Raw genomic sequence first — 24,516 nt, forward strand, 5'->3', positions numbered from 1 at the left:
TAACAAACCCCCTCACAAAACTCCCCAGAACAAGGTTTGATGTTCCAAACGGTGATAAATTACACATAATACCGTACAAGTCGACTTATGATGTTCTGGCAGAATTCTGACTATATTTCCCACTCGAAAAATATCTGGAAATTTTAGACATGGGTATTTTCAGCCGAACTCTTCATGTAAGATCGTCGGTATTCGAAAATTGTCATGCCCTATACCTTCAAATTAGGTATCATATAAATCGGAAGATAGCAGGCTTCCCTAGAAACCAAAAGCAGTCCGCTACGACATATATATTTGGAGATATTGAGAGATGAACTTGAACTTGAACTGAACGCCAGTGACCCCCCCCCCTTTAAAAGGGTTAAGAGTGAGAGAGAGATGAGAGCCCTTTGAAGCTTTTTGGTCTAAAACATTGCCTGAATATATTTGTATTAGAGAGCTACAAAATTAAATCTTCAGCATATTTCTTCATCGTATCTTAAAAGTTAATACTGTTCAGTGTTTTGACCCGCAAGCTTACATGAACGTTATATAATATTGGCTGCTTTGTTTGGAATACATTCATGTTAAAGGTAATCGACCATCAGATGGTATGAGCCCGTTCCCGATGGTTGGTATAACAACTTTGATTTGATTCCGAATATAGCTCATACAAATATAATTGCGGTATTTGGTCAAGTGCTGGTCCTCTAGCACGATTCAAGCTATATCCGACAGTAAAGTCCCAACCTGAAAAGACCGACAGGACTTCGAACTCTTGCCATATGCTTTTACTACTGTCTCTAATACATGGGAAGGGGGGCGCTAGACCCAGGCAAGTTTTGAAAAGGGGCGCTGCAAGAGATAGGTTAAGAACCACTGGTTTACGTTGTACTGCAGGGGTTCTTAAAGTCCGGTTACCGATCCAAGCATGGATCGCAAATTTTTTTTGTGCGATATCCTGCGTTTGGTTTATTCCTACACACGATCACTGTATTAAGTTGACCCACCGGTAATAAGCGCGTCACGCAGAAAAGTTTACTACAATGACGTGATACTGAAAATCTGCCGTCCTTTGTATTACAGAAATTGGTTTAATACCATGATAAGATTCGTCGGACATTGGCATGTATAGAAATCTCTAACTTAACTGGGTACTACTCGGGGAAGGTAAAAGGAAGGAAATCGCGCGGTGGTACCTCCCGCAGCCGATATGTCTTGGTACGCATAATAATACACGGAAACAATTCGACTTTATTCGCAATTGTGAAAGAGAAGGATATCCGTAGTACTTCTTAACGCCGCCTGAGACCGTTGGGCTGCTTTTGTCTGGGTGTGTACAACGGTATTTAAAGACCGACCTTTCCTCCCGCGCCGGGACAGTTGAAGGCATGAATTTTGGCCTACATGGGGTTGCGGTCAAATGCTGTGTTTAAACGCAGGATAAATGCGATAAAACCATGGCTAAGAATATTGGTGCCAAAACCTTCAATATTGATACGCCCGGTCTTCGAAATGGTCGGCGTCGAATACTCTCATATTATAACGGCATTCATTTCGATGCGTGATGTTTGGGTCGCGATATGAAATATAACCAAGAGTTGGGTCGAGATCTAAAAAATTTTAAGAACCCCTGTTGTAGTGAGTACTGTATGCATTAGCGTAACCCAGATGCAAAAGGAAGAGACATCGTGGATAAATTATCACATAGTGGCTACAAGTAGCGTCATAATGGACAAATGTGGTGCATTAAGGTATCGCGGAACCAGGAGTTGAAAGAGATATTCTGTCATCAGACTTGGAAACAAAGCTAAAAACTTCGTTTGGCGCACCAGTATGTTCTCATCACGGCGGATCGATATGTTTTTGCAATCAGTTACGGAAAATCGTAGGGGACATACGACCCAATGATGATAACGACTGTATAACGGGTTACACGGGACATAGGCCTATTTCCCCGTAGAAGAAGGGATAGGAGTTTATCAATTCAGATTCAATTAAATAAAAAATCTATAGGACGTCAACCGTTACGTTTTTCTTTTGGAATATTTATTCAACGTAGACATTTCTTTCAGTTGGAAACAAAAATATATCATTAGACAATTTTATCGATTCGGACCTCGATCAAGATCATTATGTGATGCAACTATTAAAGAAAAGTGATGAGGCTCTGACTGCTGCTATAAATCTCATCAATCCTGAGCTTATCATACCAATTGGCTGGTATGCTTGGAATAAGTAGGTTCAACTATTTTCAAGCATTCTTTCACCAGAGGTCGAGAACGAAACCAGCTACGGTTTTGGCAAAAAATAAATAATCTGTTGCTGACAAATAACAAACAGTTTGTATTTGTGAAATTTGAACCATCAAACCTATTTCACAGCTCGTACTTCTATGTCCTAATCTACTGACAATCCATCGTTATAGTATATTTAGCATAGCCGCTTTGTCATACACACTCGGATATTTGAAATTATCATTCTGTATCTTATATGCTATTTCAGTTCGGATTTTATTTTGGTGCCGTTTGTTCATTCTTTGTTTATTTATTTGTTAAGAGGTTTGTTAAGATGTTCCTGCACGTCTCCACTTTTGTGACCATGTTATGTCGAGTCACCATTCTGCAACGTGTTTATTTTATTTGTTATATTTCCTTCATCTGTTTTTTTTCTCTAGTATCTGACTATGACGGGTGACAATACAAAATTGTTTTTCTTCTGTAAAATCATTCCGTCCACAGTATAGCAGTGACATGATATCAAGAGCATTGATTTAGCTATGGATCCAACAACCGTTTTTAGAGATTTTGGTTCGGATCCAATCGTTTTCTTCACGATATCCTCGAAATGGATTTGGACTTGGACTTGGAAATGGACATCTAAACAAGTGGTTCTCAAACTTTTTTTTAGATGATAGTGAGATTTTCGGCGCTCCATTATTGTCACAGGAAACATATTATACTCATATTATTACTCACTGAATGCAATGAATACATGAAAATCCTTTTTAAATGTCTTCAGTATAGCCAACACATATTGAAAATATGCGGTGACATAAAACGACTTCGATACTTGCGAAATTGACAATATGTTTGACCAATTCAGCTACCACAGAAATTATTTTCTTTGTGCACAACAATGACGAAGGCTAACATAATAAAATATGTGATGAAAAAAAACTTGGCCTGATTGAAAGAAACGGGTTGCATTTTCAAGTTCATCGTAATAAATTGATTAATAAACAGGTAAACATCTCTGACATCTGCAAAATAGTTTTTAAACGCATTACAGTGATTGACGGTAGCAAGAAACAAATGAGTTATTTAAATGTAATTAACTGAACGTTCTAAAATTTCAGTGCTCTAAACTCCTGTGTACGTTTCACCTCCAATCGCACGTTGTTTTTTTCATCCTCTGAACCATGTGATGACTCTACATGGGGCGATGTCATCCAATTTGGGAACCACTTCATTTAGTTTGTCTTGACAGAGTCAAAGGCCCGGAAATCAATCGAGCTATTGATATCGGGAGTTACATTCCGCACCCTTCTGGCAAGAATATTGAAGATGAGAAAAAGTGGATGGACAGTGCAATGAGGATATTGACTGACAATGGTGTCGATGAAATGCTAGGAAAGTATGTTTATTCTCTCAACATAACAGCACCGAACTAGAGAATACTTTACAACGATATGCAACTGATAGAAGATGTCAAATGGCTTTTAACTACCATTTAGCACAGTGGTTCTCAAATTCGACCCCAGAGACCCCCTGGCTACGCCCCTGCCATTATTTATATTACTCTATTTATAAGCGTACGTCGGTGGCTTCCAGTTGAAAATGTCTGAGATATCTTGGCAGACTCCTCGAGAATCATTATAAAGAGAGATGTCGCAAGCTGAACACATGTTAACACCAACCTGGAACCAATAAGTCGATCACCAACGGTTAAATCAGTGGTTCCCAACCTGGGGAGGGTTCGTGAAAGCATCTGAAGAGGGGCGCGAAGAAGCGGTCTAATGAAGAAAAAAAAACGCTCCGCGCGATTTACCTCCAATTCACGTTTGTTTCTCTGTATATAGACCGAATTTCATATTTTTGAATTCTCTCATCAACAGTCATAATAACCTTCCATGCCATCAAACCATCGGTTGGATTTTGTGATATGACGATAAGGGGTGCGCGAAATTTTTCACTATCATAAAGGGGGGCGTGTCTAAAAAAAACGTCGAGAACCACTGGCTTAAATGACAATAATAACTATGACTGCAAGGAAAACGTTTAATAACAGGCTGTTACTGGTAGTAAAATACCCAATTGTAATTCACAAATTATAAAATCTCTACGTGATTGAAAAAACGGCCTTATATTATTGATCATCGTTAGCAAATTATGTTGGTAATCACCATTATATCCAGCAAATAGAAATCATGTTGACCAGTGTTACGATTCCACACTTCTCGAACCACTGCCATCATGATAAGAAAGCTCTTCAAACAACCAATACTAACACTATTCTTTATTAAGAAGTAAGAGAAAAGAAGACGGATGGTCTGAATGGCAAACTATCGCTAGGCCAAGGTGGAAAAAGTTACCTGATGGTTACGAGCCAATGCCTGACTTCTACAATGGAATGCGAGCGACTCTCACGGAAATGCGGAAGTGGTGGGCGCATTTTGATAATGGAGTATACGAGCTTGCAGTACCTGGACTCGGATCAGTTTATCTTGGAATGACCTCCACGAGAAATAAACGGCAGTCACTCATAAGCAAAGTACGAGCTCATACCAGGTTAGTAGTAAATCCATATCTACGGACGGACATTGCCTAGAATTGACACCACCGAGAATTATATTACCGAGAACTAGATATATATCTCAGTTTTACCACCGAATATTCACACGCAGGGATGGTTTGAATTTTCGATAAATTAGAGCTTCGCGCTTGCAAACGAAGTTTGATAGATTCTAACCTGTAAGCCTCCTAGACTCCAGAGTCTATTCTAGAGGAATGAAAGACAGTTTTGATAATGTCAGCATCTCAACATCAGAATTGCTTGAATTTCAACTAAGTATCTGTAACTGTGTCACGGTGGCATGTTCAGCACAAAACTAGGATGCACCCTGCATCGTCGACAATGGTAGGCCTACTAATTTAGATGATTTTGCTTAAAATACCACGTCCGTCTGCCCGTGGATAATTGTAGGCCTAATGAATCCTTTTCATCAGGGCAGCGCCACGGACTTGGTGAGGAAACGGGTTGGGTTTAGCTAGAATTCTAGATCGTGAGCCTGTATTCCAGATTTAACATATTCTCCATAGAGATGCCTCAAACAGCGACTAATGTAACATGTAATGCATCTTGCACCCTCTGCTTTGTTTGCTCGTTCTACAAATCGGTAGGATTTCATGCTATAAATTTTCGGCGCGCCTTGCCTAGTGGTTTAATACATCGTTGGCTGGATATTTGGATACAACAAAACGAGCGAATCGAAAGACACGCTAGATGGGATTTCACACCAGACATCATATAGTATGAATACATATAGTAGTGATCGCCACAGATTATTAGCGTCTTGCCTTTGTTTCTTTGAGGTTTTCAGTGTTCAACTGTATCTCAAAAATCAGACATGTGCTGCTAATTATCACGAGGACATGTTTTCTATATTTCATTTGTCTGTTCTTGAGTCCACCATCATCACTATGAGTAAACCTAGTCTATGGCAACAGAAAGAATTTGTGTATCATTTGAAAATCATAATAAATATCAATATATTATTCAAATGTGTTATGATGTTATGTACTCCTAAGCGTCTCTTTATTATTGGGCTGTACTGATATTTCACGTTCATCACGGTGGAGTATTGATTTTATCGTAACGAAATTATTTGCATAGTCAGAATCGATGGTCCTCTTTGAATGGAGCTCTGTTATGCATTCCTGGCAAAACTGTCTCATCTTTTAACTTTACAACACCGAGGCGGAACGATTGGGGGACTTGAAGATACTCCTATGTACGATTGGAGATCGTTTTTCTGAACGTAGGCCTACCTATTGAACTGTGCGATCATGATGATTCTCCTGCAGATGTTTTGAAAATAGGGCATGACCGACTTTTGTAATACGCTACATGGCCATACCACAGCAATGGTTGTTCAACCCGTCGACTGCGTGCCACTTTTGGCCAACGAGAAGGTGCTAAGGCGCAATTCTGAGCCCCTTCCTCCCCAAGCTTGGTAGGGTCGGTATGATTAGTCCTAACGTCCATCAGCTCTACCAGTAAATCTGATGACGTGTAGGCTATGCAATATGAAAGTAACGATATTATTGACCAAATTAGTTCAATAACTTGGAAAGATTTTTTCGCTCGACGCGACTACTAAATAAGTGCAAGTTGAATAATCATAATACTAATATTAGCGTTTTTTCGTATTTGTCGGTCGAAACGCAACAGTGTGATACCGATTGCTTTATTGTAAATGAGTTTGTAAATATTTGGGGTAGAGTTGGCATTTCAGAAGGACGGGGTTTCGATTTGAAACCCAACCGCGCCATCGTACTACAAAACATACGACGTACAATCACATCAATCATAATTTGACTGCTTTTCGAGTCATTGATTATGGAATTGTGGATTATTGTTTCGAGAAATCCAGATGCGATCAATTCACGGTGGTCCGAGCTCGGCTCTAATTACTATAGGCAATGCTGTACGCTCTTCAACAGGCACGAGTGCTTGTTGTAATAACGCACCATGACTTTGATACGAAATGTAAATGCCGGAATGCATTCAGCAACCGTAAATGATTTTTGGAATGATTTATTGACAGATGTTGTGATGGTGTAGCCCTTAGCATACCGGCCAGTTCAAATTATCTAATGGCGTAGAACAGATGTTCCCAAACTTTTGTGACTTGTGGCAAACTAGAAAAATTATAAAATACACGCGGTATACGCTATCACAATTATGCGATGACTATATTTATTCATACGAACATATTATACGACTGAAACGATTTTAGCTTATTGACAAACATACCAACATTTTGCGTCAATTCCAAGCAGTCTCACTCGTTTACAGCTTTTAATTTCAGCCAAAACCACAAAGTCTGTGCACATAGTCATGTAGAAGCGCAATGTTCAATGCATTACACATGGCAATAAAATTATGATTGCTTTTGCACCTATCATGATATAAGAATTGGAAGAAAACAGCCATAACTCATCCATTTTTATTGAAAGAGCGTTTGAAAAACGGGGCGTTTCGTAAATGAATGAGCTGTTCTTCTGCATAAAGATTGGCGGATTCACTGCTTTCAAGTAGACCAATTACAAATCTAAAGTTATGAACATCAAATCCAGAGAAATAGATGTAAGTTGAAATCCAGGCAGTGTGCCTATGTTTTGCGGAGCAATGTTTTTTTTATGAGTTGACTAATTGGGAGCTTGAACCGAATTGAAGACTTTCTTCGGCACATAGGAGCCCAATTATTACGCGACAATTAGCCTACCAAACTATTCGGCAATGCCATGATTTGATCCATCGCAATGTTCACATGTGCTTATTTATCAGCTATGAAACAGTTGAAACGCTTTCAAGACGCATATGCCAGCCTGCACACTAGGGATGGTGTGAATCTCTGAAAGGTTCAGGTTATTTTGAACGCGAACCTTTTTGAAAGGTTCTGTGTGAACGCGAACGCGAACATCATGACGTCAAGTGACGTCATATTGCTAATTCCAACCCTACATTTCAGTGAAGTGCCATCCTTCACACTAGGGATGGTGTGAACCTCTGAAAGGTTCAGGTTATTTTGAACGCGAACCTTTTTGAAAGGTTCTGTGTGAACGCGAACGCGAAAATCATGACGTCACGTGACGTCATATTGCTAATTCCAACCCTACATTTCAGTGAAGTGACAGCCAATATTAAAGTACAAGCACGATATCTAGCGCAGACTCGGGCCACATAAAATGCCACAATGCTGAAGTATATATTGACGTTTTAACGTCCCCAAATGCATCAACTGGGGCAATCAAATGATATAATAAACCCATAAAATCAATATCTTTCGTCGCTTTGCTAACAATTTCGACGAGGACTTGCAAGGGAATATAAGCGTACGCCAGTAGTTAAGTAGATCTCTCGTGAGGTGGCAGGGGCTCTTATGGGCGGGGTGGTGACCTGCCGCGAAACCCGGGGTGATGACCCCACCCTTTTAGACCCCCTATGTGGTGGTGACCTGCCATTGTTTCTTATGGGCGCGGTGATGATACCACCCTTTCGGGTATAGGCTGCGGCGATGATATACCTTGAAAACTCGTGTTGGTGACCCCACCCTTTCGGTATAGGCTGCGGTGATGACCTGCCGTCTCGTGTTCGAGGGAATCCCAACGTTTACGGTGAATGCGACTTCAATATATCGTTATTCTTATGGCCGCGGCGGTGATTCGTACTTTCGGGTATAGACTGCGGGTGGCATGTCGTACTTTCAACAAAAAAGGCGTGAAAATAGTTTGCAAAATCTAGGAATAACTAGCAAGGTAATATTTGGTAATTAGTTTACCAGAGAGCCGGCGTAGACGGCGATTCCAATACCAACAATAGCCGCGTTCACATATTAACACTCCAAATAGGTGTGAAATAGTTTGCAAACCCTGCGATCGCTGACAAGATAATGTCTCAGACATACGCGACTTGATGTTACAGGCATATCGATCACTCACGCGGTGAAATTTTCGTAAGCAGTTTGGGACAGAGCTTGATTTCACTCGTAAGATTTAATAAGTAACGAATAACAGACCGCCAGGGTCGGTAACTTGAATAGCGACAAATTGCCACTTATTTCCGCTCTAACCCTAATCCTTTGTGAAGTGAACGCTTATTCAAAAAGGTGTGAAATATTGGTAAAATCTCGCGACCGCTCACAAGATAATACCTAAGACATAACCATCGCTCGCGACTCGCTGTTACATACACGCCGATCGTTGACAATGTAATATTTTGGTAATTGGTTTGCCACATAACCGGCGTAGACGGTGATACCAACAATAGCCGCGTTCACAAACTAACACTTCAAAAAGGTGTGAAATAGGTTGCAAACCCCGCGATCGCTGACAAGATATTGTCTCGGACATAACCATCTTTCGCGACTTGCTGTTACATACATTCCAAACACTCACAAGATACTATTTTGGTACTTAATTTGTCACAGAACCGGATTTCGCTGGTAAAATTTAATAAGTAACGAATAACAGAGCCGGCGTAGACGGTGATTCGAATACCGACAAATTTTCACTTATTTCTGTCCCAACCCTAATCCTCTGTGAAGTTGACGCTTATTCAAAAAGGTGTGAAATAATTGTAAAAATCCTACGTCGCTGACACGATAATGCATCAAACATAGCGATCTAGTTATAGTACGGTGTCGGAATCCATTCGCGAGATGTTCTAGAGGTAAATTGAGATAATCCGAAACCGAATATTTTGACTTTGGCGTAGTGTGAATTGAAATAGGATTGACAAACATGACTACCAACTTTCCCACAGTCCCGTTTCGATATTATACACACATTGATTTGAAACAAGTAATGTAACATTGCAACTCTATTCACGGCCCCGCTTTCCGTTTGTCAAAGAGATATTTTAACATCTTACCATACTGAAAAGAATTATTCACAACAATAACAATTGTTAAAAATCTAGTTTTCACTTACTTGATTATATCACTACAACTCATAAATTTGAATTAATTCATCCTGGTTGTATTCGTATGATCGGTCTTTTTTTTTATTCGATTGTAAAGGTCGTTACTATTCTGAAGACAAAGTATTTACTAATCGGTGCATACACGATTCGACTTGAACATATTATATTTTGAGTATACGAGATTTCAATGTCTGAACAATAACTGAGAAATAATTTATCACAATTAAATCCGTAAAAGATATTTGAATGTCAGCAACTCGGTAAGGTCATAGTTACTACCACATTACCTAATTTACCCGACCAACTCGTCATGATCATTCCCGAAATCAACACAAACATGACTACTGACTTGAGTCAACCACAAAACAGCATCAAGTTTTAAATCCGCTTGTAGCTTACGGCTTATTTGAATGCGGGTTATGTTTTGTTGTAATTGAGTGTACGGAAATAGTCTTACGTCTCGACATCTCACCATCTTGCCATCAACAAAAGAGTAAAATACACAAACCTTGTCAAGTCAATCCGTTTGTAACTCACCGAACCAAAGCAAAAAGTGTCCATACGAAAAGTAGACAAGACTACGCAAGTAATCACTACAACCCACAAACATATCAAGTTCGGTTTTAGGCATATACCACCAACTCGTCTTTTTTGTTCAACTGTAAAAGTCGTTACTATTTTGCAAGACAAAGTAATGACTACTCGATAGATTTTGTAAGACAAAAGTAACTACTACTCGATGCAGGCGCCTTGAGATTAACCTAACATGTTTGAGTATACAAGATTTGAAAGTCTGGCCATCGTAGTTGAGAATTCATTTCTTACAATCGAACGTAGGTGTTATATCGAAAATTATCATGATGTAAACATAAGGATTGTCACATCGATTTGACATATGGGGTTTTGTAATGGTCTATCATGACTTGATTACTAATTTATTTGTGTTAATTAGACCCGCCGATGTGGTGAAGGTTATTATGACAGCAACAAACTTTTCACTATCATGGCTATTAACATATTGAGTTGTAAAACTATACGTGTCTGAAATGTTCTTGATTGACAAATCATTCCACCTTGGTACAAATCACTCTGGGTATCGCGGATATCAGAAAATACTTTACAAATGTAATCGTTTCAGTTACCAAGACTAAAGATGAAACAACAATTCCGTTTGCTGGCTAACAACCGGGCAATACTTTATTGTCAGAATCTGTGACGGTGAATTGAAACATACTCATCTTACACAGTACGAGTAAATCACTTTGGACTCCGGGCGGCGTCGTTTAATCCGTGTTAAACTCTGTTCACACTCTCTGTCGAATGTGTGAAATGTAAAACATTACGAGGTTACACTCTAAGACTTTGATCAACAGAGAAACAATTTTGAATATCTTTACTGGATGGATCCTATTCAACCGACCTTGGTTAATACAAAACTCATAACAATAATAAAATCGAAGTATGTGCTACACTGAAATCTAGAAAAAATGTGTTTGTATTGTTGTTCATAGTAGTGATATCGATTTGAACCTGCGGAATAATTGTCATCATCTAACCAAACTAATGAAAGTCGTTGTCAATTTGTATGATGTTCACTGAATGCATACTAGTACTATTTGTGCAACACACACGAGCAGAGAAATTGGAAATTTTCCCATTGCCATTTGTCAAAGTAAATGTCGTCACAATACTCAGTCACTAAAAGACCATATACTTGTATGTGATTGAATCACCAACAATTAACTCGCTAAATCAAATCGTAAGGCAATTTCACGCACTCAGCGGATATTACACAACGTCGCTTTATCGGTGTGGGTCGTTTTTTCTAAATACAAATCATATCTGTCCAGTAGAAAACAATTTTCACGCACTTGGGTAATGAAACCAGTGTGCAATATCAATACAAGATATTTTCGTGACACAAAAAATAATCAACTTACTCGATATTCTCGTAAAACGAAACTGTACACAGGTTTCATGTTTTTTGTATGACACGGAATTAATACCGATCGAAGTAACTGTGTTGGAAATGACTTTCATACAAATACACTCTATGTGGTTAACATTCTCATCGATTCTATTGTGATCAATGTATACTATATGTATTCTGGATTCATTTCGATATGGCTAAACATACAACCTCGACAGATACGAATTGTCACACACTCAACTAATATCATACCAAATAGTTATTTACAACAACCAAGACACAGAAAATTTGTTTTGGCCGTTTCGATTTTATTACTGGAGGTACTCATCACTTCGCTTAATACAATCTAGATTTAAACCCCATCGAACCTTTGGTGTCTATCGTTTTGCTGGATACGAATTATGTTAGTCTGTTGGTGTCTATCGTTTTGCTAGATACGAATTATGTTAGTCTAACAGTAAACAATTTTCACAATCTTGGGTTATGAATTCAATGTGTTGGCGGTCATTCATTATTTTGTTTGTATCAACTAGTTACTTTGTAGGGTATGAATGAGCACCCTCCCACAACTCTTACAAAAGTACGAAGGATATTTACATCACACAAAGTAGTCGACTTTACTTCATATCCTCACACTACGAAACCAAATGGTTGTGTAGACTCTACAAACTTTTTTACACGAATGGTCACACATCTAAATATTAAAATAATCCAACACACAACTATAGTACTTACAGAAATATCATAGTTCTTGTAACAAAGGTGTTTATCGTAAGTCCTACACAGCCATGATATCCGTCCGAGTTTGACTTTTAGAAAACATTATACCGACATCGCGACATCTTTCAAAATTAAAACCACTGTGACTGCTTCAGAGACCTACCAATGATATTGCAGTAATACAGTTACTTCCACAAAAGAGTATGTATTCGACTTACTTACCACAAATCTAACGCACAAAACAATTTACTTTACTAACGAGAAGCGCCGAGCCTCACATCAAAACAACTAGAAAGTGGAACTATATTAAAAAACGTCGCTAACCTTTGTGCACCAGCTGTAAATCACACAAGCAACATGTTTCAAGATTCTGGTTATTGAAAAACGTTAAAGTGTTTCTACGCCAAGTCGTTATGTTGACGAAAGCGTATACCATGATCGATTTGCATTCGTTGGTCACAAACTGTCACTACTCTAAATAATTAATTTTCACTCAAACACAAAAGCATACTTGTCACCAATCGTTTTCATCAAGCACGAGTTCAAGAAGCTTACTTACTACGACATGAATTGTTATTTTTATGTTGTGTAAATAGGTAATAATTTATTTTAGTAACACTACATAAACATCATCGAGTTGTGCTAATAGATTTACATGTGGTTTTAATCGAAGTACACAGCACGGTCTAATGTAGATTCATCTCTATTGTACAGCAACTCGGTAATCGAAATGCATTAACATTTAAACAACGATCTTGGTTCGTCACGCGAAAAATATCTTTACTGTCGCAACACTCTGATACTCTGCACAAGATGTGTAAATCCTTTTCACACTCATAATTATACACTAACGGGATACCGACGTCAAGCAACAACGTTTAACAACATCACTGACACTGAACATACGATACCTACCCAAGTAAAAATATCATTTTCACCAGGAGGTCAGCCGTTACTTGTGTACAATTACCATTTTCCCTTGGGAGTTTAGCGTTACCCGAGTAACAAAACCATTTTCACTTGGAAATATATGTTTCCCCTCAACAACAAACGTTTTTTCACTTGGAAATATATTTTTTCCCTGGGTAACAAACCCCTTTTCACTTGGAAATATATTTTTACCCTGGATAACAAACCTTTTTCACTTGGAAATATATTTTTTCTCTTGGTAACAAACCTTTTTCACTTGGAAATATATTTTTTCTCTGGGTAACAAACCTTTTTCACTGAGCAACAAACCCTTTTCTCCCCAGGCAACAAACCCTTTTCGTTTGGAAAACTATCATTTACCTGAGTACCAATACCATTTTCGTTTTGAAAACTGACAACTACACCGGTCAATTTGATATTTTTTGTATATTGTTACAACAGACAGTGACAAAATATACACCAACAACGACTCCGATACATTTGTGTAATCGCATATTCACTTGTTCTGGTGCATCCCATCAAAACCCTCAGTTACCCACATGTAATGCGCTGTACATCGATGTGAATGCTTTGGAAAATTGGGCAATAGGCTTCGATAGTTCTGTGATGTCCGGGTTCGTGCTTTGGATTTTCCAGAGTCAAAATGTCTGAATAAAACACCTCCTTGACGATGGTTGGTATGTGGATAACGGTGTTCGGAAAACGGTTGGATTTATGTCACCCATCGCGATAACAACTCCAGATCGAGTTTTCCTCCCGCATGTTTACTATATTGTGTCTTTATTGGTAAATGTATGTCTCGACATTCAGTTTGAAATCGGAAACCCTGATAAAGTATGTAACCGGATCCGGATATCAACTGTGAATCGATAAACCAATGGACAATATTCAAAGTAAACATGTTACACCCTGTGTTTCCACGAAAAAATACCATCCAGACATACGTCGCGCTTGTTTGCCCACCTCAGTATACGCGTAAATGGAGGTGTGTGACATTGCATGCAATGTGTTGGTATACAAACATCGATCCACAGACATTATCATAGCCGGTAGTTTTGATGTAGATCGAATGTCACCCGATAACAATGTCATACCAATAAGCCACATTGCAATGACTCTGAGTCAATCTGAATCATGACATACAGACACACAAACATAGAAACCGTAACATGGGTATTCGCACGACGGTGAAAGTGAACTGTACAACATATACCAATTGGGCGTTCACAGTCGAATATGCGAACCATGCACAATCATATACCCAGATTTTTGTTGGATATGTACGAAACCGATAAATCGATACATTTCTTTTCCTTCAACGTCAATAATACAATCGCCATTCAAATACATCGCTCGAATGTGAGGTTCGTCTGGTGTAAAATCCATGTCAAATAACACCAAAGTGTGCCTTCCGTGTTTTATCATTTCCACCGACGCTTCTTGTCTGTGTCGTAACACTATGGTGCTGGGACTTGAAAAACGACAGATTGTGAAACGGATTGACATGACCAACTGAATCGATGTCAATAACCTTGTGGTGATGACAGTGTCAAAATGCTACCGATATGACGAGACCAACCCGATCTCTTGTAGCGATGACCGTTTCGAAATGTCACCGGACGAAATGGACCCTTACGATGATGTGTTTTATGATTGTGTGTGAAATCACGAGGTAGTGTTCTATTTGTGGTGTACGATTGCGGTCTTCACAGAAACACACCTTATTGGATCACAGTATCAGTCCGAGATTTGCAGAATTACTGTTTGCGATATTTATCTGGAGTCGTTATGTGGGAGTAGCGACATTCATGCATCGTGACTGAAAGACTGATCGCAATCATTTCGAACACCGTACTTCGATAGTTCACATTGGTCAAACGCTGCAGTATCAGCAGAAAACTTCGGTGTCGACAACACGACGGATATTGGCCGATGTATCCAATTGGTCTGGGTGATCTGTCCGGAGATAGGGTCATGACTATCTTGCAATGTAACAACACGATAACACCATCGAGTAAATCAGTGAACGGTGTCGAAATATCGATGTAATAGCGCGGACTCAGAGTCATTGCAATGTGGCTTATTGGTATGACATTGTTATCGGGTGACATTCGATCTACATCAAAACTACCGGCTATGATAATGTCTGTGGATCGATGTTTGTATACCAACACATTGCATGCAATGTCACACACCTCCATTTACGCGTATACTGAGGTGGGCAAACAAGCGCGACGTATGTCTGGATGGTATTTTTTCGTGGAAACACAGGGTGTAACATGTTTACTTTGAATATTGTCCATTGGTTTATCGATTCACAGTTGATATCCGGATCCGGTTACATACTTTATCAGGGTTTCCGATTTCAAACTGAATGTCGAGACATACATTTACCAATAAAGACACAATATAGTAAACATGCGGGAGGAAAACTCGATCTGGAGTTGTTATCGCGATGGGTGACATAAATCCAACCGTTTTCCGAACACCGTTATCCACATACCAACCATCGTCAAGGAGGTGTTTTATTCAGACATTTTGACTCTGGAAAATCCAAAGCACGAACCCGGACATCACAGAACTATCGAAGCCTATTGCCCAATTTTCCAAAGCATTCACATCGATGTACAGCGCATTACATGTGGGTAACTGAGGGTTTTGATGGGATGCACCAGAACAAGTGAATATGCGATTACACAAATGTATCGGAGTCGTTGTTGGTGTATATTTTGTCACTGTCTGTTGTAACAATATACAAAAAATATCAAATTGACCGGTGTAGTTGTCAGTTTTCAAAACGAAAATGGTATTGGTACTCAGGTAAATGATAGTTTTCCAAACGAAAAGGGTTTGTTGCCTGGGGAGAAAAGGGTTTGTTGCTCAGTGAAAAAGGTTTGTTACCCAGAGAAAAAATATATTTCCAAGTGAAAAAGGTTTGTTACCAAGAGAAAAAATATATTTCCAAGTGAAAAAGGTTTGTTATCCAGGGTAAAAATATATTTCCAAGTGAAAAGGGGTTTGTTACCCAGGGAAAAAATATATTTCCAAGTGAAAAAACGTTTGTTGTTGAGGGGAAACATATATTTCCAAGTGAAAATGGTTTTGTTACTCGGGTAACGCTAAACTCCCAAGGGAAAATGGTAATTGTACACAAGTAACGGCTGACCTCCTGGTGAAAATGATATTTTTACTTGGGTAGGTATCGTATGTTCAGTGTCAGTGATGTTGTTAAACGTTGTTGCTTGACGTCGGTATCCCGTTAGTGTATAATTATGAGTGTGAAAAGGATTTACACATCTTGTGCAGAGTATCAGAGTGTTGCGACAGTAAAGATATTTTTCGCGTGACGAACCAAGATCGTTGTTTAAATGTTAATGCATTTCGATTACCGAGTTGCTGTACAATAGAGATGAATCTACATTAGACCGTGCTGTGTACTTCGATTAAAACCACATGTAAATCTATTAGCACAACTCGATGATGTTTATGTAGTGTTACTAAAATAAATTATTACCTATTTACACAACATAAAAATAACAATTCATGTCGTAGTAAGTAAGCTTCTTGAACTCGTGCTTGATGAAAACGATTGGTGACAAGTATGCTTTTGTGTTTGAGTGAAAATTAATTATTTAGAGTAGTGACAGTTTGTGACCAACGAATGCAAATCGATCATGGTATACGCTTTCGTCAACATAACGACTTGGCGTAGAAACACTTTAACGTTTTTCAATAACCAGAATCTTGAAACATGTTGCTTGTGTGATTTACAGCTGGTGCACAAAGGTTAGCGACGTTTTTTAATATAGTTCCACTTTCTAGTTGTTTTGATGTGAGGCTCGGCGCTTCTCGTTAGTAAAGTAAATTGTTTTGTGCGTTAGATTTGTGGTAAGTAAGTCGAATACATACTCTTTTGTGGAAGTAACTGTATTACTGCAATATCATTGGTAGGTCTCTGAAGCAGTCACAGTGGTTTTAATTTTGAAAGATGTCGCGATGTCGGTATAATGTTTTCTAAAAGTCAAACTCGGACGGATATCATGGCTGTGTAGGACTTACGATAAACACCTTTGTTACAAGAACTATGATATTTCTGTAAGTACTATAGTTGTGTGTTGGATTATTTTAATATTTAGATGTGTGACCATTCGTGTAAAAAAGTTTGTAGAGTCTACACAACCATTTGGTTTCGTAGTGTGAGGATATGAAGTAAAGTCGACTACTTTGTGTGATGTAAATATCCTTCGTACTTTTGTAAGAGTTGTGGGAGGGTGCTCATTCATACCCTACAAAGTAACTAGTTGATACAAACAAAATAATGAATGACCGCCAACACATTGAATTCATAACCCAAGATTGTGAAAATTGTTTACTGTTAGACTAACATAATTCGTATCTAGCAAAACGATAGACACCAACAGACTAACATAATTCGTATCCAGCAAAACGATAGACACCAAAGGTTCGATGGGGTTTAAATCTAGATTGTATTAAGCGAAGTGATGAGTACCTCCAGTAATAAAATCGAAACGGCCAAAACAAATTTTCTGTGTCTTGGTTGTTGTAAATAACTATTTGGTATGATATTAGTTGAGTGTGTGACAATTCGTATCTGTCGAGGTTGTATGTTTAGCCATATCGAAATGAATCCAGAATACATATAGTATACATTGATCACAATAGAATCGATGAGAATGTTAACCACATAGAGTGTATTTGTATGAAAGTCATTTCCAACACAGTTACTTCGATCGGTATTAATTCCGTGTCATACAAAAAACATGAAACCTGTGTACAGTTTCGTTTTACGAGAATATCGAGTAAGTTGATTATTTTTTGTGTCACGAAAATATCTTGTATTGATATTGCACACTGGTTTCATTACCCAAGTGCGTGAAAATTGTTTTCTACTGGACAGATATGATTTGTATTTAGAAAAAACGACCCACACCGATAAAGCGACGTTGTGTAATATCCGCTGAGTGCGTGAAATTGCCTTACGATTTGATTTAGCGAGTTAATTGTTGGTGATTCAATCACATACAAGTATATGGTCTTTTAGTGACTGAGTATTGTGACGACATTTACTTTGACAAATGGCAATGGGAAAATTTCCAATTTCTCTGCTCGTGTGTGTTGCACAAATAGTACTAGTATGCATTCAGTGAACATCATACAAATTGACAACGACTTTCATTAGTTTGGTTAGATGATGACAATTATTCCGCAGGTTCAAATCGATATCACTACTATGAACAACAATACAAACACATTTTTTCTAGATTTCAGTGTAGCACATACTTCGATTTTATTATTGTTATGAGTTTTGTATTAACCAAGGTCGGTTGAATAGGATCCATCCAGTAAAGATATTCAAAATTGTTTCTCTGTTGATCAAAGTCTTAGAGTGTAACCTCGTAATGTTTTACATTTCACACATTCGACAGAGAGTGTGAACAGAGTTTAACACGGATTAAACGACGCCGCCCGGAGTCCAAAGTGATTTACTCGTACTGTGTAAGATGAGTATGTTTCAATTCACCGTCACAGATTCTGACAATAAAGTATTGCCCGGTTGTTAGCCAGCAAACGGAATTGTTGTTTCATCTTTAGTCTTGGTAACTGAAACGATTACATTTGTAAAGTATTTTCTGATATCCGCGATACCCAGAGTGATTTGTACCAAGGTGGAATGATTTGTCAATCAAGAACATTTCAGACACGTATAGTTTTACAACTCAATATGTTAATAGCCATGATAGTGAAAAGTTTGTTGCTGTCATAATAACCTTCACCACATCGGCGGGTCTAATTAACACAAATAAATTAGTAATCAAGTCATGATAGACCATTACAAAACCCCATATGTCAAATCGATGTGACAATCCTTATGTTTACATCATGATAATTTTCGATATAACACCTACGTTCGATTGTAAGAAATGAATTCTCAACTACGATGGCCAGACTTTCAAATCTTGTATACTCAAACATGTTAGGTTAATCTCAAGGCGCCTGCATCGAGTAGTAGTTACTTTTGTCTTACAAAATCTATCGAGTAGTCATTACTTTGTCTTGCAAAATAGTAACGACTTTTACAGTTGAACAAAAAAGACGAGTTGGTGGTATATGCCTAAAACCGAACTTGATATGTTTGTGGGTTGTAGTGATTACTTGCGTAGTCTTGTCTACTTTTCGTATGGACACTTTTTGCTTTGGTTCGGTGAGTTACAAACGGATTGACTTGACAAGGTTTGTGTATTTTACTCTTTTGTTGATGGCAAGATGGTGAGATGTCGAGACGTAAGACTATTTCCGTACACTCAATTACAACAAAACATAACCCGCATTCAAATAAGCCGTAAGCTACAAGCGGATTTAAAACTTGATGCTGTTTTGTGGTTGACTCAAGTCAGTAGTCATGTTTGTGTTGATTTCGGGAATGATCATGACGAGTTGGTCGGGTAAATTAGGTAATGTGGTAGTAACTATGACCTTACCGAGTTGCTGACATTCAAATATCTTTTACGGATTTAATTGTGATAAATTATTTCTCAGTTATTGTTCAGACATTGAAATCTCGTATACTCAAAATATAATATGTTCAAGTCGAATCGTGTATGCACCGATTAGTAAATACTTTGTCTTCAGAATAGTAACGACCTTTACAATCGAATAAAAAAAAAGACCGATCATACGAATACAACCAGGATGAATTAATTCAAATTTATGAGTTGTAGTGATATAATCAAGTAAGTGAAAACTAGATTTTTAACAATTGTTATTGTTGTGAATAATTCTTTTCAGTATGGTAAGATGTTAAAATATCTCTTTGACAAACGGAAAGCGGGGCCGTGAATAGAGTTGCAATGTTACATTACTTGTTTCAAATCAATGTGTGTATAATATCGAAACGGGACTGTGGGAAAGTTGGTAGTCATGTTTGTCAATCCTATTTCAATTCACACTACGCCAAAGTCAAAATATTCGGTTTCGGATTATCTCAATTTACCTCTAGAACATCTCGCGAATGGATTCCGACACCGTACTATAACTAGATCGCTATGTTTGATGCATTATCGTGTCAGCGACGTAGGATTTTTACAATTATTTCACACCTTTTTGAATAAGCGTCAACTTCACAGAGGATTAGGGTTGGGACAGAAATAAGTGAAAATTTGTCGGTATTCGAATCACCGTCTACGCCGGCTCTGTTATTCGTTACTTATTAAATTTTACCAGCGAAATCCGGTTCTGTGACAAATTAAGTACCAAAATAGTATCTTGTGAGTGTTTGGAATGTATGTAACAGCAAGTCGCGAAAGATGGTTATGTCCGAGACAATATCTTGTCAGCGATCGCGGGGTTTGCAACCTATTTCACACCTTTTTGAAGTGTTAGTTTGTGAACGCGGCTATTGTTGGTATCACCGTCTACGCCGGTTATGTGGCAAACCAATTACCAAAATATTACATTGTCAACGATCGGCGTGTATGTAACAGCGAGTCGCGAGCGATGGTTATGTCTTAGGTATTATCTTGTGAGCGGTCGCGAGATTTTACCAATATTTCACACCTTTTTGAATAAGCGTTCACTTCACAAAGGATTAGGGTTAGAGCGGAAATAAGTGGCAATTTGTCGCTATTCAAGTTACCGACCCTGGCGGTCTGTTATTCGTTACTTATTAAATCTTACGAGTGAAATCAAGCTCTGTCCCAAACTGCTTACGAAAATTTCACCGCGTGAGTGATCGATATGCCTGTAACATCAAGTCGCGTATGTCTGAGACATTATCTTGTCAGCGATCGCAGGGTTTGCAAACTATTTCACACCTATTTGGAGTGTTAATATGTGAACGCGGCTATTGTTGGTATTGGAATCGCCGTCTACGCCGGCTCTCTGGTAAACTAATTACCAAATATTACCTTGCTAGTTATTCCTAGATTTTGCAAACTATTTTCACGCCTTTTTTGTTGAAAGTACGACATGCCACCCGCAGTCTATACCCGAAAGTACGAATCACCGCCGCGGCCATAAGAATAACGATATATTGAAGTCGCATTCACCGTAAACGTTGGGATTCCCTCGAACACGAGACGGCAGGTCATCACCGCAGCCTATACCGAAAGGGTGGGGTCACCAACACGAGTTTTCAAGGTATATCATCGCCGCAGCCTATACCCGAAAGGGTGGTATCATCACCGCGCCCATAAGAAACAATGGCAGGTCACCACCACATAGGGGGTCTAAAAGGGTGGGGTCATCACCCCGGGTTTCGCGGCAGGTCACCACCCCGCCCATAAGAGCCCCTGCCACCTCACGAGAGATCTACTTAACTACTTACGCCTTAACGGCCTAGGCCAAACCGGACAATGTATTTGGCTTCTGAATATTGCTACGTTGATATTGAGCAGAGCGTAAAACGGGTTTTTATAATTGCTACCGATATTACCCCATTAACAAGTTATACAGCAGTAGCTAACACCCCAATCGCACGGATTTGGTTGTTATGATACAATAAACATATGATATGACGATTGACCCGGACGCCTGATGGAGTTTCACATCAGACAACGATATTAACTTAAAATTTTGAGATTGTCAAGCTGCATGCTCGTTTAGTGTTAATTTTTTATGCTGTCAGCGTCATGCATATAGTGGCCCGCAGTTGAAATACAAAAAATTTCAACCAAAGTCGTTTTATAATGAAGTGACAATTGTAATATATGAAAAAGGTTTACAGTGCAGAACCTACCAAGGTTCGTTTGTGAACGTGAACCTCTAAATTTTTGAGGTTCACACACAGAACGCGAACGCGAACCTCACGTTCACACCATCCCTACTGCATACCTAGATCCCAAAAAGTTGCGCGGCATCCCTGAGAATCTCTGGTGGCACACTAATGTGCCGCGGCGCACAGTTTGGTAATCACTGGCTTATAAGATTATTATGGAACCGGCGCAAGTATGACACGCAAAATCGGGAAGAGTCCGATGACCTCTGCCCAATGGTTTGAAAGTCAACCCGCGCACGACCCGCGTTTTAAATTCGATTTGAGCCTCTTCGGCCAACTTGAATTGTTATTTGCAATGTCGCCGCCATATTTTCGGCCATGAGTGAACTTTACTTTATATATATGAAGAAAAAAATCTTCTTCGCAGGTCAGATTCTCCAACATTCAAAAATTTAGTCTCGGTGCTTGAAAATGGAAAAGAGCTTCTTGCACGCGTTCTACATTGTGACGGAATTGACGAACCAGAAATATTGCAGTCTATGTATACACAAAGATTCTACCGCTGGATTGATATTCCGGAATAGGGTTCTGGTAAAAATCATTTTGCATATGATTAAAATCGTTCTAAATTAAAGCAATAATTCCAATCATAATTTTTTTAAATTTGATGATTTTTACTTATAATAAAAAAAATGGGATGAATGACGACCACGCCAATGAAGGTGATACGGCATATTGCATCAACTCAATAATGCGCGGATCGGAATTACCAGCCCATAGTTGAAAAACGTCAACCTCCCTGACAATAATGGGTCGCTAAATTCGCCATTAACCCGTTCCAAGACATCTTGAGTAGGGCTGGGTCAGGGTTGTAATCAGGTCACAAGGTTCTGAGTCAAAATTCAATCACACTTTCACGCTATTGACTCTAGCCAAGTCTAATCATTTTAAAGTAACCAAAGAATCAAGCCCAAGTATAAATCAGGGTGTTGAACTGGAATTATGTTTTCGTGGTCGCATAAAGTGTACATATTTCAATTGCCCTCGTAATTTTTACAGTTGTGATTTCAATGTCCTTCAACTCGAATACTTGATTAGAAGCCCAATACTCGATTCAGAATCGAATCTCTCAGGTACTCGATTTCGATCAGCCCAAATGTTAAGTCAAATGGGAATCATCGATAACACTATAGCATGGGTTTCATGAGTATCATTGATGATATCAGGAGTGGTCGTCGGATGCGAAAAACTACGCCCGGTTTTTGTACAATGTACATGCTGGTTGTCCAATAATAAACAACATTCACGTATCTCTTCAGAAAATAAAACTGTCGCAAAAACAATCAATGAAATCAGCACTGTTAAAATACAGGATCAAGGATAAAACCTGAAATGAATCGCACTGATTTAAATTAGCATGATTCAAACCAGAACCCTATTCCGAACAGTTGAAAGTCTACACTTCAATTCTAACACATGCATTTAATAATATCATTACAAAGAGTATCTCGTATGTAAAATTTATCGCGGCTGCTAAGCAATAATTATTATTTGTGATTTGCGATTTGCAGCGCATGAACATTGTACGGTTGACCGCTTTTTCAGATAATTTGATACACCTGTTTATTGCAATTACAGCAGTTTAACAGTGAACCTCGTTGTATTGTATACATAGTCCTTTTTGCCGTGGATTGTGCTGACGAGATTATCAGGGTTGTACGGTTCGCCGAGAACAACTACACTAGTACCTTTACGCGGTTTATTTATTCGACTTATCATATTTTCAGCGTCCAAACCGAGGACAGTGTCTCTCTCACTGCAGTGCCTGCCGCCAGGATGGGCAAAATAAATTGTGAAAATCTTCGATTGTCATTGGTATTTTTAATCGATATTCAGGAATGACTGACTTGAAACATTTTTGCACCTAAACTAATGAAATTTGCATATTTATTGCTGAAAAATGCCGCTCGATGTAAGATATGAGGTAACACGAGCTTAGCTTCACCTGTGTGATCGCAATTCATAATTCATCGTAGAGAGCTTAGAATTCATAATTACTCGTGTTATTCGAATACAATTGCTGCACTTATCCCTATAATCCAAATATTTAGCATCAGAACCCCAGGGAGCAAATAAATGCGAAATTAAGCTTTGTTGCAAAGAATGACCACACATAGAAACAAAGATCACTGATCAGGTGAGGCCTAGATTAATTTGCCTCACTGAGTATTGGTTAAGAATCCGACAAGCGAAGCGCCGTGACAACATTCCATTGTGGATGTAGCTGTTGCGTATTTTCCGTCTATTCTATACCCACCTTCAATTATAGATATGTAGTAGCTCATACGTAGCGGCAGTATGAATAGTGTTACTGGGATAAGAAACAAGAAACCAACTCATTCAGCTAACCTTTTAGGTTTATTTATTTGTACATCTGACTTTAAAGGCGGCGGTACCTAACCAAACATGAATACTCACCACACGTCACTGGTCTGCAATGACAATCAAGAATACA

General features: G+C 38.7%; 1 protein-coding gene across 2 annotated transcripts in view; it reads left to right on the top strand.

Annotated features, from left to right (window-relative positions):
* LOC145447820 (uncharacterized) overlaps nucleotides 1-24,309 on the top strand; it is a 37,657-nt gene extending 13,348 nt beyond the window's left edge. Inside the window, exons 7-10 of one of the 2 annotated variants that reach the window (XM_080326106.1) lie at nucleotides 2,055-2,217; nucleotides 3,469-3,615; nucleotides 4,509-4,769; nucleotides 22,429-24,309. In XM_080326106.1, coding sequence (XP_080182232.1) covers nucleotides 2,055-2,217; nucleotides 3,469-3,615; nucleotides 4,509-4,769; nucleotides 22,429-22,585 — 728 coding nt within the window. In that variant the 3' untranslated portion in view covers nucleotides 22,586-24,309. Of the gene's footprint in view, nucleotides 1-2,054; nucleotides 2,218-3,468; nucleotides 3,616-4,505; nucleotides 4,770-22,428 lie in introns of both variants that reach the window. The other variant, XM_080326099.1, reaches the window with a different exon arrangement.
* The last annotated feature ends 207 nt before the right edge of the window (nucleotides 24,310-24,516 follow it).

The sequence above is a fragment of the Botryllus schlosseri genome, chromosome 1, assembly GCF_051294905.1.
Source record: "Botryllus schlosseri isolate E-star chromosome 1, Bs_hap1, whole genome shotgun sequence".
NCBI classification, from domain to species: domain Eukaryota; kingdom Metazoa; phylum Chordata; class Ascidiacea; order Stolidobranchia; family Styelidae; genus Botryllus; species Botryllus schlosseri.